The 14457-nt window shown below is 36.9% G+C and overlaps 1 protein-coding gene across 1 annotated transcript in view; it reads left to right on the top strand.

Moving 5' to 3' along the window:
* CTDP1 (CTD phosphatase subunit 1) overlaps window positions 1–13580 on the top strand; it is a 97733-nt gene extending 84153 nt beyond the window's left edge. Inside the window, exon 13 of the mRNA XM_027675998.1 lies at window positions 12548–13580. Within this exon, the coding sequence (XP_027531799.1) occupies window positions 12548–12689 (142 nt within the window). The 3' untranslated portion in view covers window positions 12690–13580. The remainder of the gene's footprint in view (window positions 1–12547) is intronic.
* The last annotated feature ends 877 nt before the right edge of the window (window positions 13581–14457 follow it).

Raw genomic sequence — 14457 nt, 5'->3', positions numbered from 1 at the left:
AAAGGTTTAGAACCGTAATATAGGTCATTAGGCATAAGAGTATTTACCTTGTTTTCCTTGTCTTCTTAAATGTGCTAATAAATGCCAAAGTATGTACAGGAATTGCCATTATTCTTGCATTTTTCCTTTCTAAATCTTGCTGTGTATAATGATTTAGTGAATCTCTGTGTAACTTAGAGTTATGAGTGAAGTAATGAAATGGATTTCTCACTAATGCATCACTGTATTTGAAATAAGTCTTTCTGCAGTCATTGCCTTTTATCACTGCAGAGCCATTAACTAATAGCTTCCATCCTGGGACAATGGAGTGACTAGACCCTGAGAGAAAATAATTTTCTATAATATATCTGCGAGAAGTACCAGTCTACGAGAGCTGGATTTTGTAGAAGCTGACTATAGAAATCATTTGTTACTATTATTTTGGGAAGAGTGAGGGCTGAAAAGTGATGAGAGGTATTCACATAATCAGAGAGAAAGAACAGAGAAGAGACGTGCTTTCAGCAGGGGATTCTTGTTTAACTGTGAGACCAGCTAAAGAAGAAAGTGCAAAGCACTGGAAAACAGCACTTCAGTTTGGAGATGAAGCTGTGTGCAGCAGGGAGGATCCTGGCACCCTTCCAGGCTCCCAGCCCTAAGCCTCAACAGTGATCTGGACTAGTGAGAAGAAATTAGACATGTTTGTCTTTTTATCTAGCTCTGTTTTTCTTGTGTTTCTGCAGTAAAGATGAGTTTGTCTCAGAATCAAGAACAAATGTTTGGTTTGCATTAATTAGCATATCACCATTAAGTGAATATTAAGCTGGGGTCAGAGTTGGAGGAAAGCATATGGATTAACTACCTTGGAGTAAGAATAGCCCTGAGCAAGTCCTAGGAGCCTACAGCAGAGGTGCATGAGGTGAAAGAGGAGGAGAGCCTGTGCTGACAACATTCCAGCCCGACCCTAACCCAGCGTATTGGGAACTGGCTGTTGACCCTATATAAGGACCTTCTACTTAGGGAGAACTCTTGATAGTGTAATGCTACCCCTTGAGATTGTTGGCTGTGGGATTGTTCAAAACAATCTCACAGACAGGATTAAGAGTTTTCAGAACAACACACGAAGTGCAGTTACCCAGTGCTGGTTTCTGTAGTCCAGCTGGGAGAGGTGCTATTGGATGAAGCATTTCATTCAGGTATTACCTAAATCCAAAAAATGCCTAGAGTACAATATAAGTTTAAAGAAATGAAGGCTGCAAGAAACTAGGATAATAATAATCGAGTTGGGAGTTATTGACTTGATAAGGGGAGAATTAAAAACCTGAATGAATTTGAAAAACCTCATCTCTTAGTGTTCACTCACAAAGGGAGGAGTAGGTGTCATGGTGTCTTCAACTTCAAAGCACTTGTGACACACACAGAGGACAGTTCCTTCCTCTGGGCTCTGAATTCACATGAGGAACTTGAGCATCAGGTTGCTTTGGATGTATTTCTGTTTCTGCACGGGAGCAATTACCAACGCCCATTTCCAGTGTCCTGCTCCCACTCACATAACAGTTCCCCCAGCACTGTGTGACTACTTAAGGACTTATCACCCCCACCACCACTGCCCCAATCTAGCAGTCCATAGATATTAATGCTGTTTTGCATCTGTGGCAAATGGAGTGGGATAAGGAAGATGTAAAGCAGAAGTTCAGGGTGAGGCAAGTAGTAAACATAGTGCTTCAGTTTGTGTGTTGATAAGAAAGCTGGCCTGAGGACTAAAGAATAGCCAGGGGTTGTCTTTCAGGTAATTTAGGCAGCATCTTTTTTTTTTCTTTAGTCAGGCTGAATGCTTCAGTACAATTTATGAACTATTAAACAATTTAAATTTTTCCTTAGTAAGATATGTGGATATCTAAATATCTCTTGAGAGTAAGGAAACCAAGAAGTACATTAACAACTGTCAGTGAAGGTTTTTAATCCTTCATCGTATGCCACTGTTGATAGCTAGGACATTAGCAGGAATTCTGTAAGGCAGCAGTGTTCCGATCAAGAAAAATAGCTCTCGTTTCCCTAATGAATTCTAAAAGTACTTTAAATTCCACATAATAACTAATGTGCATTAATCTTGACCCCTGCAAGTCTGTAATGGCTGCTAAACAGCAGTGTATATCAACAATTAATGTGCCTGCTTGAAGCATGCGCTAAAAACATTCGTAGAAGAACAGCAGTGCTTCTTTTTAATGCAGGGGGAGAAAATCCAGGAATCAAAATGAGTAGATATTTCCATTTGTTAGTAGTTTATTAATTATTTGAACTCCTAGTAGGTTTTTCCATTGGGAAAAACAAAGTCAGATTTTTTTACGAAACTTGAGAAGACTGTTGTATCAAGACTTCTGAAGACTTACTTCAGAAGACTGTTGTATCAAGCCAATTTTGGAGATTTGTCCCTGCATTATTATGGGCAAAGCACATGAAAAACGGAATATGGATGATTTAATTCCCCACCCAACAGTAGATGTCACAACAGGAAAAAATGTCCTTTTCCATGTTACTCAAGCATATTGCCACCACATTGCACAGAAGAGGTCTGTTTCCTGAAGGCAATGTCTCCTGTCCAGAGCCTCTTTTTGCTGTTTCTTAAACTACTAGTGCTACTTGAGTGTGTCTTTAGCTATCCCAGTAAATATTTACTGGAAAACTAAACTGAATGCATGACAGTATATGTTTTGTCAGTTACTGTGAAATAAAGCATCAGACAAACCAGATCATGTTAAATGCTCATGCAAAATATGTTCCTACTAGGCAGAGAACCTGTAGAGCTTGCAGATGCAATCAACAGAAATATAAGATGTGTCTCAGCTGATGTTGCTGTTTGCTTCAGACTACTGTGTCTGGAATGGTAATACAAGAAGGCTTTTAGTGTTCTGGGTGTTAGCAAGGGTGAGTGAACTGCACCTTAGCTGTGGGGACAGAACTGCCTGCAAAATCTCGATACGTGGTCAGGCTTCTCCTCTCTGCCACGGCTGCACACATGCACTGCTGCCTCCACCCCAAAGGGTCGCCCAGCTGTGCAGACTGGAAAGGAGCAGGGGTATGTCTGAATGAGGTCAACTGTGAAGTGTGTTCAGTCACTTGGGAGTGGGCCTCTAAAATAGTTTTATTCCTGAAATCACACAGAGAAGTGTCTGGTCTTTCTTCCATCTGGGCCCCTACCTGTCATGTCAGACCTTGCTCCTGTCCCTGCATCAGTGTGGCTGTCTCTTTCTCAGCAACTAGAAAGAGAACAGCTTTCTGCAGTCTTAGCTTTTGTTAAATGTTTGAAGTACTGTGGCTCTCTAATCATTTGGAGCCCAGAGAAATACCTTTTCACACAGTCCTCTTGTGTGTGTCCATGTATCCAGGTAAATTGATAATTTTACTCTCTATGAGCCTATTGCTGGTACCACTACGTCAATAAGACCAGGCTGTCATGGCTTAGCTCCAGATACCATCTAAGTACTACACAGCCTCTCACTTGCTTCCCCCCACCCTGTGGGGAGGAGAACCAGAAAAAAAAATAAACTTGTGGGTTGAAATAAGAACAGTTTAATAATTGAAACAGTGTAATAATTGAAATATAAAATACTACAATAATAACAGCATCATAATAATTGTAATTAAAAGGATAGAGAAATAAAACCTAAGGTAAACAAGAGAGGCACAATACAACTTCTCACCACCTGCTGCCTTGTCCCCCAGCAGCGATTGGTCCCTCTGGCCAACTCCTCCCGTTTTATATATGGACATGATGTTCTGTAGTGTGGGATATCCCTTTGGCCAATTTGAGTCAGCTGGCCATGCTCCCCAGCAGCTTCCTGTGCAGCTCCTCACTGGCAGAGCACAGGAAACTGAAAAGCCCTTGGCTCAGGGTAAGCACTGCTGAGCAAAACTAAGCAATCGGTGTATTATCAACATTATTCTCATACTAAATCCAACCCCACAAGACAGCTTCTAGGAAGAAAATTAACTCTATCCCAGCTGTAACTGGGACACAGGCTCAGTAGGTGCCTGTTACTCTGGACTGATAATAGATAATGAGCATCTTCTCCTTCAGATGTCTTATTCATTAGTGGTATGGGAAAGGCTGCAGCTGAACTGTGAATCTGGTTTTTGGACAGCACCATCATAAAAATTTGCAACATTGCATCAGAAAGTACAGATCAGGATAAACTGCCTCTTGTTAGTTCAAATTTATTCCAGAAATACTGACAGAAAAAACTGTAGAGCAGAATGTAGAGGGGATCACGACTGTGAGGCAGAAGAGCTGTGATCTGCTGCAGCGGGTAGTTTGTCATAGTGTGAAAACAACAGGTACGGTGAATTCTCAGTGGTGTGATTTGATCTGGCAGATAGGCTGTTTGGCATATGCCTGTTTGATGTAGATGGAATTTGTGGCTCTCAGTGACCCAGTATTGTAGAGGTCCAAATTTAATGAATGCAGACCCAGTTTTTAGGGAGTTTAATGGTAGTGCACGTTTAAAGAAAGATGGATAGTATTCTGGTTTAAATGTATTTTATATATTGGTACGCTGTATATATCATTTATGGAAACCTTATAAAACTGATGTAAAAGTCACATAGTTCTATGAGATATTCTTACAACTTTCCTCTGTTTCTCATGGAAACCTAGCAGTTTCTAGCCCAATTTCTAACAAATTTTTCAACATTTCTTTACCAAGAAGTGACTTCACTTCTTGAAGTTATTTCATTTTGTAATTTACTAGCTTTTCTAAAACATCTTTAAGCACACCTGAATTTCTGAAGCCAAATGCTGACAAATTATTTTCTAGGTTCTTTGTAGCTTTGTATTTCAGTGCTGTTGTGTTTCCAAAACAAAGTCTTCACGAATGTGTTTTACTGCATGAAAAAAAAGATTTATTGTATACAATTTTGACCAATAAATAAAGAAAAATACAAGCTGCCAGGGCTTGGAATTTGGGGAAGGAGGAGGTGTGGGGATAAGAAGTGCCAAAATAGCATGTCTTGCCCTTGGAAGTGCTGAAGTTTTCTGATAAAGTTTTAAAGGAATTTGAAGTCTGTTTTTTTTGTGTTCCAGTGGAGATGACATTATTACCAGTATCCATACGGAATCAGTGATTTGTTTTGTCTTATTTTTTATATTTTATATTGAAACAGAGATATTCTTAGTTAATATTCTAGTGAGCAAACTCAGTGAATGAACATCCTAGAAGGATGTGGAGTTTAGCTATTTGCAGTTTAATCTCAATGATTTATTGAAAGAAGGACAAAGTAATAAAAGAGTTAGTAAAAATCAGAGTTAAAGGTTTTGACAAAATCATCTTATCTTACAGTATAACTTAGTGTAGCCCTTAACGTACATATTAACGCATATATTAAGATAATCTATGAATATCTGTTTTTAAAAACTGCTATATACAAAATCCCACTTCCAACCTCCTTGGTTAGCACAGTCAGCGTGTTATCTGCTAAATTACATCTTAAATTGTTAAGAAGCCCAGTGATGCATCTTGAAGAGTGTTCTCAATGTTCAAGCGGTGCTGGCAAATCCAACCAGGATTCCAAGCATTACTTTGCAGTGCTTGGATCTTCCAGCTGGAGTTGTACTCCACTATATTGGCACAGGGGTACCTCCACATATAGTGTGCTCCTGTGAGAAAAATGAAAGCAATTTGACTTTTCTCAGATAAATCAGGTGCTGTTTCTTTTCCAACTCCTGATTTTGATGTATGGTTTTGAATTTTCTAAATTGCCCATACATCTTATATTTTTTGCCCACTTTTCATCTTATTTTCTTATTGCATGCTACCATTTTTTAAAACAATTACTCATATTCAGATCTCTAGTGAGAACATTATTCTTCATCACTATCTGAGACTATCTCCTTCAGTACTTCCTACAAAAGAAATTAGTTTGAAGAATTAGTCCATTTTCAAAAAACTTTTTTCAAACCAATTCCAAGTAGAGTTGCTTTACAATGCCCATCCAGGCACTGGGAAGGAAGTATCTCCTCTCTTGGTATCTCCTAATACAGCCTCCCAGAGCTACCCAGAATCTCTACAGAGCTATAAATCTTACATTTGTTGTCAGAATGGGTGATACTTGTAAACTAGAAGAAGCTGGAAAGAGAATTTGGTGCAAACAACAACGGCCTGGTTTAGCTTTAAGATAGGATTAAGAAGTGATATGCCAGAGTGCATCTGTGCCTTTTCCATTATGGAAGTGTCAGGTAATAATCTGGCATTCCACATAGTCAAAAGGATATTTCATTTTCTGTTGTCTTCTACACTTTAGTGACAGGAATATTTGTTCTCTGATATAAAACTGCCACTGTCACAGTTGACTTTTGAAGAAATAATCAATGTTGTGTGTCATAAATATCTTCTTATAACAGCTATGTGGATTATTTTTAAACAACTTGAAGTTAATAAAATAGCAAGTAATATTTTAAAAGCACAGTTTATTTATCTTTCAGAAGCAAAATTGTATGTTCAACTTTTCAGTTTTCCATTACCCAATTTAATTAATATCTGTATCTAAATTAGTTCAGTGCAGGGAACATCAGTGCACAGCCTTTCCTTTTAAAGTTTTATTGCTACACTGTTTGTTTTTGAAATATCCCAATCAAATGTTTAGTTGCTAAGAAATCACCATTCTTGAGGAAACATTAAGAAAACATTGTTAAGAAACCACCATTGGAGTGGTTTTCTGGTTATTAAACTTTCCCCTTGATATAAATATCAGGGAAACACAGGCTTGTCAAATGGACAATTTTAGCAAAATTTGCAAAATATCGTTGTTGACACATTGTAGTAATTTCTGTATTTATTTTAAATTTTCTGTGACTTACTGATGCTAAAAACTCTCTTTCCATTTAGATATACATTGAGTGTTTACTTCAGAGAACCAACTATAAAGCCATTGTTAAGATGGTTTTCAGTTTCCAAAAGAGTTTCTCACCATTAGAATTGTGCACAGGTGTGCTTGATTTTAAAGCAGAAAGGCACTGAAGCTGTACAGAATTTAATTAGATCTCACTTTACTGTTGTGTTAGTTAAAATACGCTTTGGAGCTGTCAGTTGGAATTGGTGGGTGCCTGTGAACACGCTTTTGTGAGCAGCATTAAAAGCGTGCTGTTCCTCCAACTGCAGGGACTCTCTCTGCACCCCAGTGCTGTGCAAGAAACGTTCTCAGTGCATTTCTCTGCATATTAGATTTCTGGATCATCTTGTAATCCTGCAGACAGCATTGGATGAGTTCTTGAGGAAATACATGAGGTGTCTGGCATTTGTTCCTGCGACACTAAATATTATCCTGTTTGCGAAAAGTGAAAACACACACTCCAGCTTGCCAGTGTGGGGCTAGTGCTATTTGTTGCTCTTAAAACAAGCATGCTTGGCAGCGTGCTGTGCTGTGCCAGGGAAGAGCACCGGGACAGAAAATTCCGTGTTCCTGCACAGATGAATGAGAGAAATTGCCTGAGGGCAGACACCTGAGTTACAGGCATGCTATGGACAATTGCTCACTCTCATGTCAAGTGTATAGAAAAGAAAATAGAATGACTTGGCTTGGAAGGGATCTTAAAGATATTGCCATGTATCTCATATTAAGAAAATATAACTGCAAAACTTAGAACATCTCCCTGAAAATTTAACCATCTTCTCTGTCCCATGTAACGTATTAATGGTCACAACTTTGATTTTCAGTCTATGTGTTCTCAGATCTCAAGAACTTTAACCTTGTTAGCCAAGTACTGGACTGGCATCTTCAAAATTGGTTGAAGAACAGTTTTCCTGGATAACCAGCCCTAATTCTTCATAACTGAAGGATATTGCCACAGAACTAGTTTATCTAAATAAGTCATTCCCATAGTCAAATTACTATGAAAGGGAGTCAACTTCCAGTTGCATTACTGAATGCCACTTCACCTTCTTTTCATTATGGAAGGAGTTACAGAAAGCTGTGGTCTAGGTGTGTGTGGAAACAGGACACTTTCCACGTTGAACTTCAGAGGTGTGCCTGTGGCAGTGTAGGTTGTCTTGCAGGGCTGTAATGCTGTTGGAAGGCAGCATGCTGTTTCCAAATGCCCTTTTCAAATTCTTGCCTTTCAAACTGCTTATGGCTGCTGTGAGTGTTCCAATTAGACAGCAATTTGGCTGTATTTGGTAGCAAATTTAAGTCCTGATTTATAATGTCAGTGCTGTAAGCTGATTGCTTGTAAAAGACTAAACACATTTAGTCTGCAGGCTCTACTTTGTTACTGTACCTCTTTTAGGAGTTATTGAAAAAATCAGGTCAATTTGCAATAATTTAGTTTACATCTTACAGAAAGAGATGGGGATTGTGGATATTTGGAGTTTAAAAGATATGTGAACAATTTTTTAAATATTTGCTATAGTTTTCTTTTGCAAGTTTAAAATGAGCTTTGGAAAAGTTTTTTATTTGCTTTGTTATAAACTAGGGTTATGTTGCCCTTTGAGTTCCTCTGCTAGTTTAGATGTTTCTATTTTATTGTAGCACTGTGTTTCTTAAAGGAGTGCCGTTAGGGTGCAGAACAAACCAGACGCAATCTGCTTTTCAGTTAGTAGAAGAAAAGTGTTTTTTCAAATATTATTTATTTCCAGCAAACTATAAATTAAGGCCTTAAGACTGTAGAAGCAACAGGTGCTGAACATTTTTTCACTGCTTTGTTCCCTATGGCTCTTTCAGTGAACTAAATTTAAATTGAAATTATAAGAATGAAGTTTTCATTTGACCTGTAGTTGTATATTGCAACTGTATTTTAGGGATCATTTTAAGAGATCAAGAACTGAATATATTTTTATTTTCAGTAACTTTTCATGTGATATTTTTATATGCATAAACCATGTGCTATTGCAATTTTGTAATTCTTTCTCTTCATTTGGAATACCACTAGGTGTATTTTTCATTAGCATTCTATAGATTAAATTTTCCTAAAACCACTTTTATACATATATAATTACAAATATTTTTTTCATTTTTAATATCATTGTGAATTATAGTTGATTTAAATCTCTTGATAATTAGTTTAAATATGTGGGCGGGGGGGGGGTTAAATGTAAATCTCTTTTTAAAAGATTTCTCCAGCACATGAATTGGTGGGCCTCCTAGTAGTGGGCATTATAAAAGAAAAATACTAATGCAAAGGGAAAGGAAATGTGAATTGCGGAAGTTTTTCCACAGAATTGTCAGATATTTAAAGCTCTACATTCAGTCTTTTGGCAATTGTTCATATGTGAAGTTAAATATTATAAAAGTTATATGAAGTTATTATGGTTACGTTTGGGTTTTAATAGCAGTCAAGCGAAATTCCTTTTAAAAATGCAAATCAGGTTAATGGAAACCTGCAGCATACTACTGAAACATTTTGTCTAAATAGTAAGAAGGAATCCTGTATGTGCTTAACTTTTCCACTCGGAAGTGCTGTGTACTGTGGCTCTGAAACTGGAAATGACAAGCAGTGGGCACAAAAAATGAGAAAAATATAATTAAACATATAATTAAAATGTTATATTTCAAATTGTTATGTTAATAGATATGCTGCCATGGGGATATACTGCTTTTCCTCTGAAGGTAGAACTTATTAATGGAGAATTGTTTCTGAATTTGTAAAAAAAAAATGCAGCTCTGTGTTACTGATGCTCTTCCTTCATACTTCTATTACAGTTAGCTTTGCATTTGATTTCATGATACTTACTTAATAACTGTGAAGCTGCAGTTTACAGTACACAAATACTGAAAGGTGTTTATATCATAGTAAAAACAATACATTCAGGAGAGGTTTTGGGGGTGTTTCTAGCAGAGGACTAATATTTGGCTGCATTTTCTTTTTTTGTTTCATGGCTTTTTCCTCCCTGTGAGTAAGTTTTTATGTCTAGATTGAATAAAGCTGTCATTCTACCCTTGCTGAAATAACAAGAACCAACCATATAGATGATGTTCAGTCTTTTGCATTTCCAAAGATACTGTTTAATACAACTGAATGAGGGATGGAAATATGTAAGAACCATCCCTTCAAGTTTTCTGGAAAGTCTTTTTGTAGACTGGAACTCCATTTTTTAATTAACTAGTTACACTGGGTATTTCAGATCCCTGTGTTTTGTTGATTGTCCTCACTGAAATCTAGTTGCTATGAAGTACATTTAAATTAAAAAGTGGCTTTGTTGCATAAATTACTAATTTGCTAGTCTTTACCATAATTACTTAGTAAATTAACTGTTCTACACTTTCAAGACATAATCAGCTGGCAGTGAGATATTATTTCAGTGAGATATTATTTCTTCATAGACCCTTTTTTTTTCTAGGGGCTCTGTGCTATTGGTTTATCTCTTGGTAAACTTACAGTATCTGGAATGACTCTAAAAACCTGCTTGTCCTGACACGTTCTTTTATACAGCATCTGCAGTGGACATGTTTCATATGTGTAACTGATAGCTGTCAGACTGTAATTTTATTTTTCAGTTTCCGTAGATGCAGTCTTACAAACAGATGAATACAAATGTTTTCAGCTGTGGCCATTGTGCTGTAGATCCCATGACTTTATTTATCTTCATTTCTCAGTCAGCACCGAGAATTATATACATATACTTCTTATCCACTAGTTGTTAAATATGCACAAATCGTTTCTTCTTCTGCTGAGTAAGACTCCTTTAGGTTTCTTTAATTCCCAATTAGCTTTTCTCTGGCTAATGGTATCATTAATGCCTAAAATAGTGCTTTAGCTCTGAAGGCTGAAATCATCATGAAACCAGCAAGTGAAACTCAAGTTCCATACATTTGTATAGCTTTTAATGAAAATGTACTAAGATTTCTTCCAACTGAGCATTTTAAGTATGGGAGCTTCCTTGTCCAAACTGCATGCTAATAGAGGCTGCATGGAAATAATCAGTGTTATACCTGAGAAACTGCTTTTTATTGTGAATTAGGCTGCATTTAGTGCCCTGAAACTCCCTCAGCACACCACATTTGAGTTTCAGTAGCAAAGTATTCAAGAAAGGCTTTCACTTCATCCCATTTTTCCTTGTTAGGGATTTAGAGCCCAGATTGAATCACAGGGCTTCAGCCTTACCTCCCAGGAACATCACTCCTACCACCCTGCACTAAACAGCAAAATCCACCTAACATCACTGTGAGGAAACACTGTAAAGCAGCATCAGTTTATCTTTTTGTCCCACAGGTGCACCAGAAAAGAAAATCACTTCCCATTTTGATTTGGTCTCCCCTCCTGATCTCTTGTCCATCTCCTTGAAAAGCGGAGAAAGGGGAGGTCAGGTGTCGCTCAACCAGCCTACAAATTAAGTAGTCTGGGGTAGTGAGCATTCCTGTTTCTTGGGAAACAGCAGTAGGAATGCCTGTATAAATAAAAATGGCTTTGTATTTCAACATTGCTTACAAACTCACAAGTTTGACTGTTAATCTTTGTGTTTATTTCTTTTGGATATGCATAGTTCATGTCAGTATTTATCAAAGATCTTTCTTGCTGTATGCTGTTTCTCTGTGCTCTCAGAAATAAAGTAATTTAGCTATTGTTAAATTACTGCTTTTTGCTAAAAGATAGAAGATAATTTTATTAGTTTTTTATTATTGCAAGTGGGTTCACTCTCTTCTTAATGAAACCCCACCCAGCAACAAAAAGGACAGTTATTTAAGAGATATCCCCTTTGCATGTATTTTTCTGCTTGAAATTTGATCAAATGATCAGGAAGGGTTTTGATCATGTTTCTACAGCTCATTTTGAATTCTGTGCAATGCAAAATCTCAACTTTATTTTTGTCTCAGAAATACATGTCTGATATAAAATTCCATTTGGCAAGGAAAAGAGATTTTAGGATTCCAGGAATCCAAATTCTTTTGCTTATGACTATGTCCCAGTTGAAGCATTAGATTTTCCTTTGAGATCTTTCAGAGCCAGGAACATGATTCTTTCAGCAGGGTATGGTGCACATCAGCTTCTTGTTTAAACAGATTCATTCTCCGGAGATGTGAAGAAATGTGTTGTTCAGTCTGGCAGTACTAATCCAAAGAGACACAAAAGGAAACCATGAGACCCCCCAAAGTTTGGAAGCATGAAAGTGTGGATGCTGGTGCAGTGAGATTTGGTTAATCAGTTAAGGTTTTATTTTTTAAAAAAAAGCAGAAACTTGAATATTTCAAAACTATATAACAACATATAATGTATTTTGACAATATCACATTCACATAATGGCTTTCTTCTTTGTTTTGAGATGCAACAGGAAAGTAAATCTACTCATTATTTTCGAATAGTCTTATACTTTGTTTTCATTCCTTGTTCAGAAGGATGGAAGAAACAAAATTAACAGTACTTTGTTCTTTACACTTACAGCTGACAATAACAACAGGAATTAAAAAATGAATTTTGTGAACTGACTGCTGTTTGTTAATTTAAAAGCAAGTGCTGTACTTTCTGTCTAGGCCTGAAAAAAAGTTGAGTCCCTTAGCCCCATTTTTTTCTCATGTTGAATATGAATCTCTCAGTAAACACTGAGGTACCTCCATTCATGGACATTATCTCTGTCTGCCCTTCCAGGGGTCACAAGCGCAAACTAGATGATGATGATGCTGCCAGTGACTCCAGTAAAGAATCCAGCAATGAAGATGAGGAAGGAAGCAGCTCTGAAGCGGATGAAATGGCAGCAGCACTTGAAGCTGAATTGAATGACTTCATGTGAGGTTCATGCAGAAGATGGAGTTTGTAATTATATTTTACTTCTCATAAACAGATCAGACTTCAGAAGAGTACCTTATGTCAGTACTCAATGTTTTTCCAAAATGTGTGTGTATATTTTGCAAAGCAACACAAGAGGTGACACATTATTTTACAAAATCGGAAATAGATGCTTTTAAGTTGTTTTACTAAAGGAAAATATACTTTTTTAAACAAAAAAAAGTATTAAATGGGACATGGTGTGCTATGCCAAAGACATGTTAGGAGATCTGTAGAACCTTCATGTACAGGACAGCGATAACAAAGATTGATTGAAAACACATCAAATTTCTAAAAATAATTCAGGCTGTTGTTTATGGGTTACAGTCTTCAAAAAAAGGAGGAGAGAAAGGAGATGGAATTGTCTGGGTAGTACAGCAGGAACCTGACAAACTGGTCATCCTTTTCCACAAATAAAGCTATCAAATATAAAAGGATTTTTGAAATAAAAAAGAACTATTTATATTTGTATAGAAACAGAGAACATGATATGCAAGCTTTGTAAACTCTGCACTTGATCCACCTGTCATTTGCTTCTAAGAGGATACATAATAATCAACATTCATGGTTTTAGGTTACTTTGTTGAATAGTTGGGTTCTTTAGGGACATCATTTAGATTTTTAACTTTTCTTGTCTGTAACCAGAAATATAGCACAGCATAGTATGTGGTCCTGTTCTGCCATAAGATGCACATTCACCCATTTGTGTTGTCTTGGAAAGAATGAGTGCTACTTCATTCTAGATAGAATTTAATTTCTTTGACAAGAGATCTGATGTAAAGTTTTTGTATATTCTATTTCATATTTGACCCACAAAACAGATTTTCTTTCATTTAATAAAGGTTCATTTTGTACACTTTGTTTCCCTTTCGTGTTCATTTACTTCCATCAAACATAAGGCACTTTTCTGTAATCTTTCCTTTATTCTGCATGAAAATAAGGAAAAACATCAAAAGCTAGTGCAAATTTGTAGATTCAGGCAGGTAGCTGAGGCACAGAAGAGAAACACTGGCTCTGAAGATTTCCTTTTCTTTGGTATATGAACTCTTACATCCTGACATTTTCTCAGGTGTCTTTGACTGGCCTCTGAAATTACCATAAGAGTTGTTGCTCTGGTTTTGAATTTCTGAGGCTAGAATCATGGTTTATTCTCAATTGTTAGCAACAGAGAGTCAAATCCTTTTAAAAATATGTTTGCTAAAGAAGACTTATTAGTTTGTATGTCATGGTTAAAAGGAAGCGCTTTCTGGTCAGAAATACTTCATTTTGCAGTAAATAGCCTCACTGGGAGTCTGGTCTTTGCTTCAGTTGTGAGAGTGAAATACTTCACTTAGCAGTAAAACAATCTTTCAATAGAATCTCAGCTGCTTTGCAAATAATAGCCTGGTTTTCAAAGCTTCATAATGACAATAAAAGGGAAACTAAGAAAATACAATAATGTTTTCAGATTAATACTGCTTTTCCACTTCAGAATGCAAGGTCAGCATCCACAGATTAAAATAGTGGGTTTTGTGGGAAAATGTTGAACTTCCTGGACATTTACACAGGTACCACATAGCTAAAGGCTACAGTGCCCTGCCTGCTGTAGCTCTCCGTGAAAACCAGCAGGATGTCTCTAAGTAAGTTTTATTGTATAACAGAAGAAAAAGACTAATGCTTGTAAAATGGGAAGTTAAAATACTTTTTTTATCAGCAACCTAAATGCAGCCTCCCCAGCTGTCTGAGGATGACTC

Source organism: Neopelma chrysocephalum, unplaced genomic scaffold (genome assembly GCF_003984885.1).
Source record: "Neopelma chrysocephalum unplaced genomic scaffold, ASM398488v2 Primary Assembly neopelma1_26, whole genome shotgun sequence".
NCBI lineage: Eukaryota > Metazoa > Chordata > Aves > Passeriformes > Pipridae > Neopelma > Neopelma chrysocephalum.
This window is presented reverse-complemented; position numbering and strand designations above follow the sequence as displayed.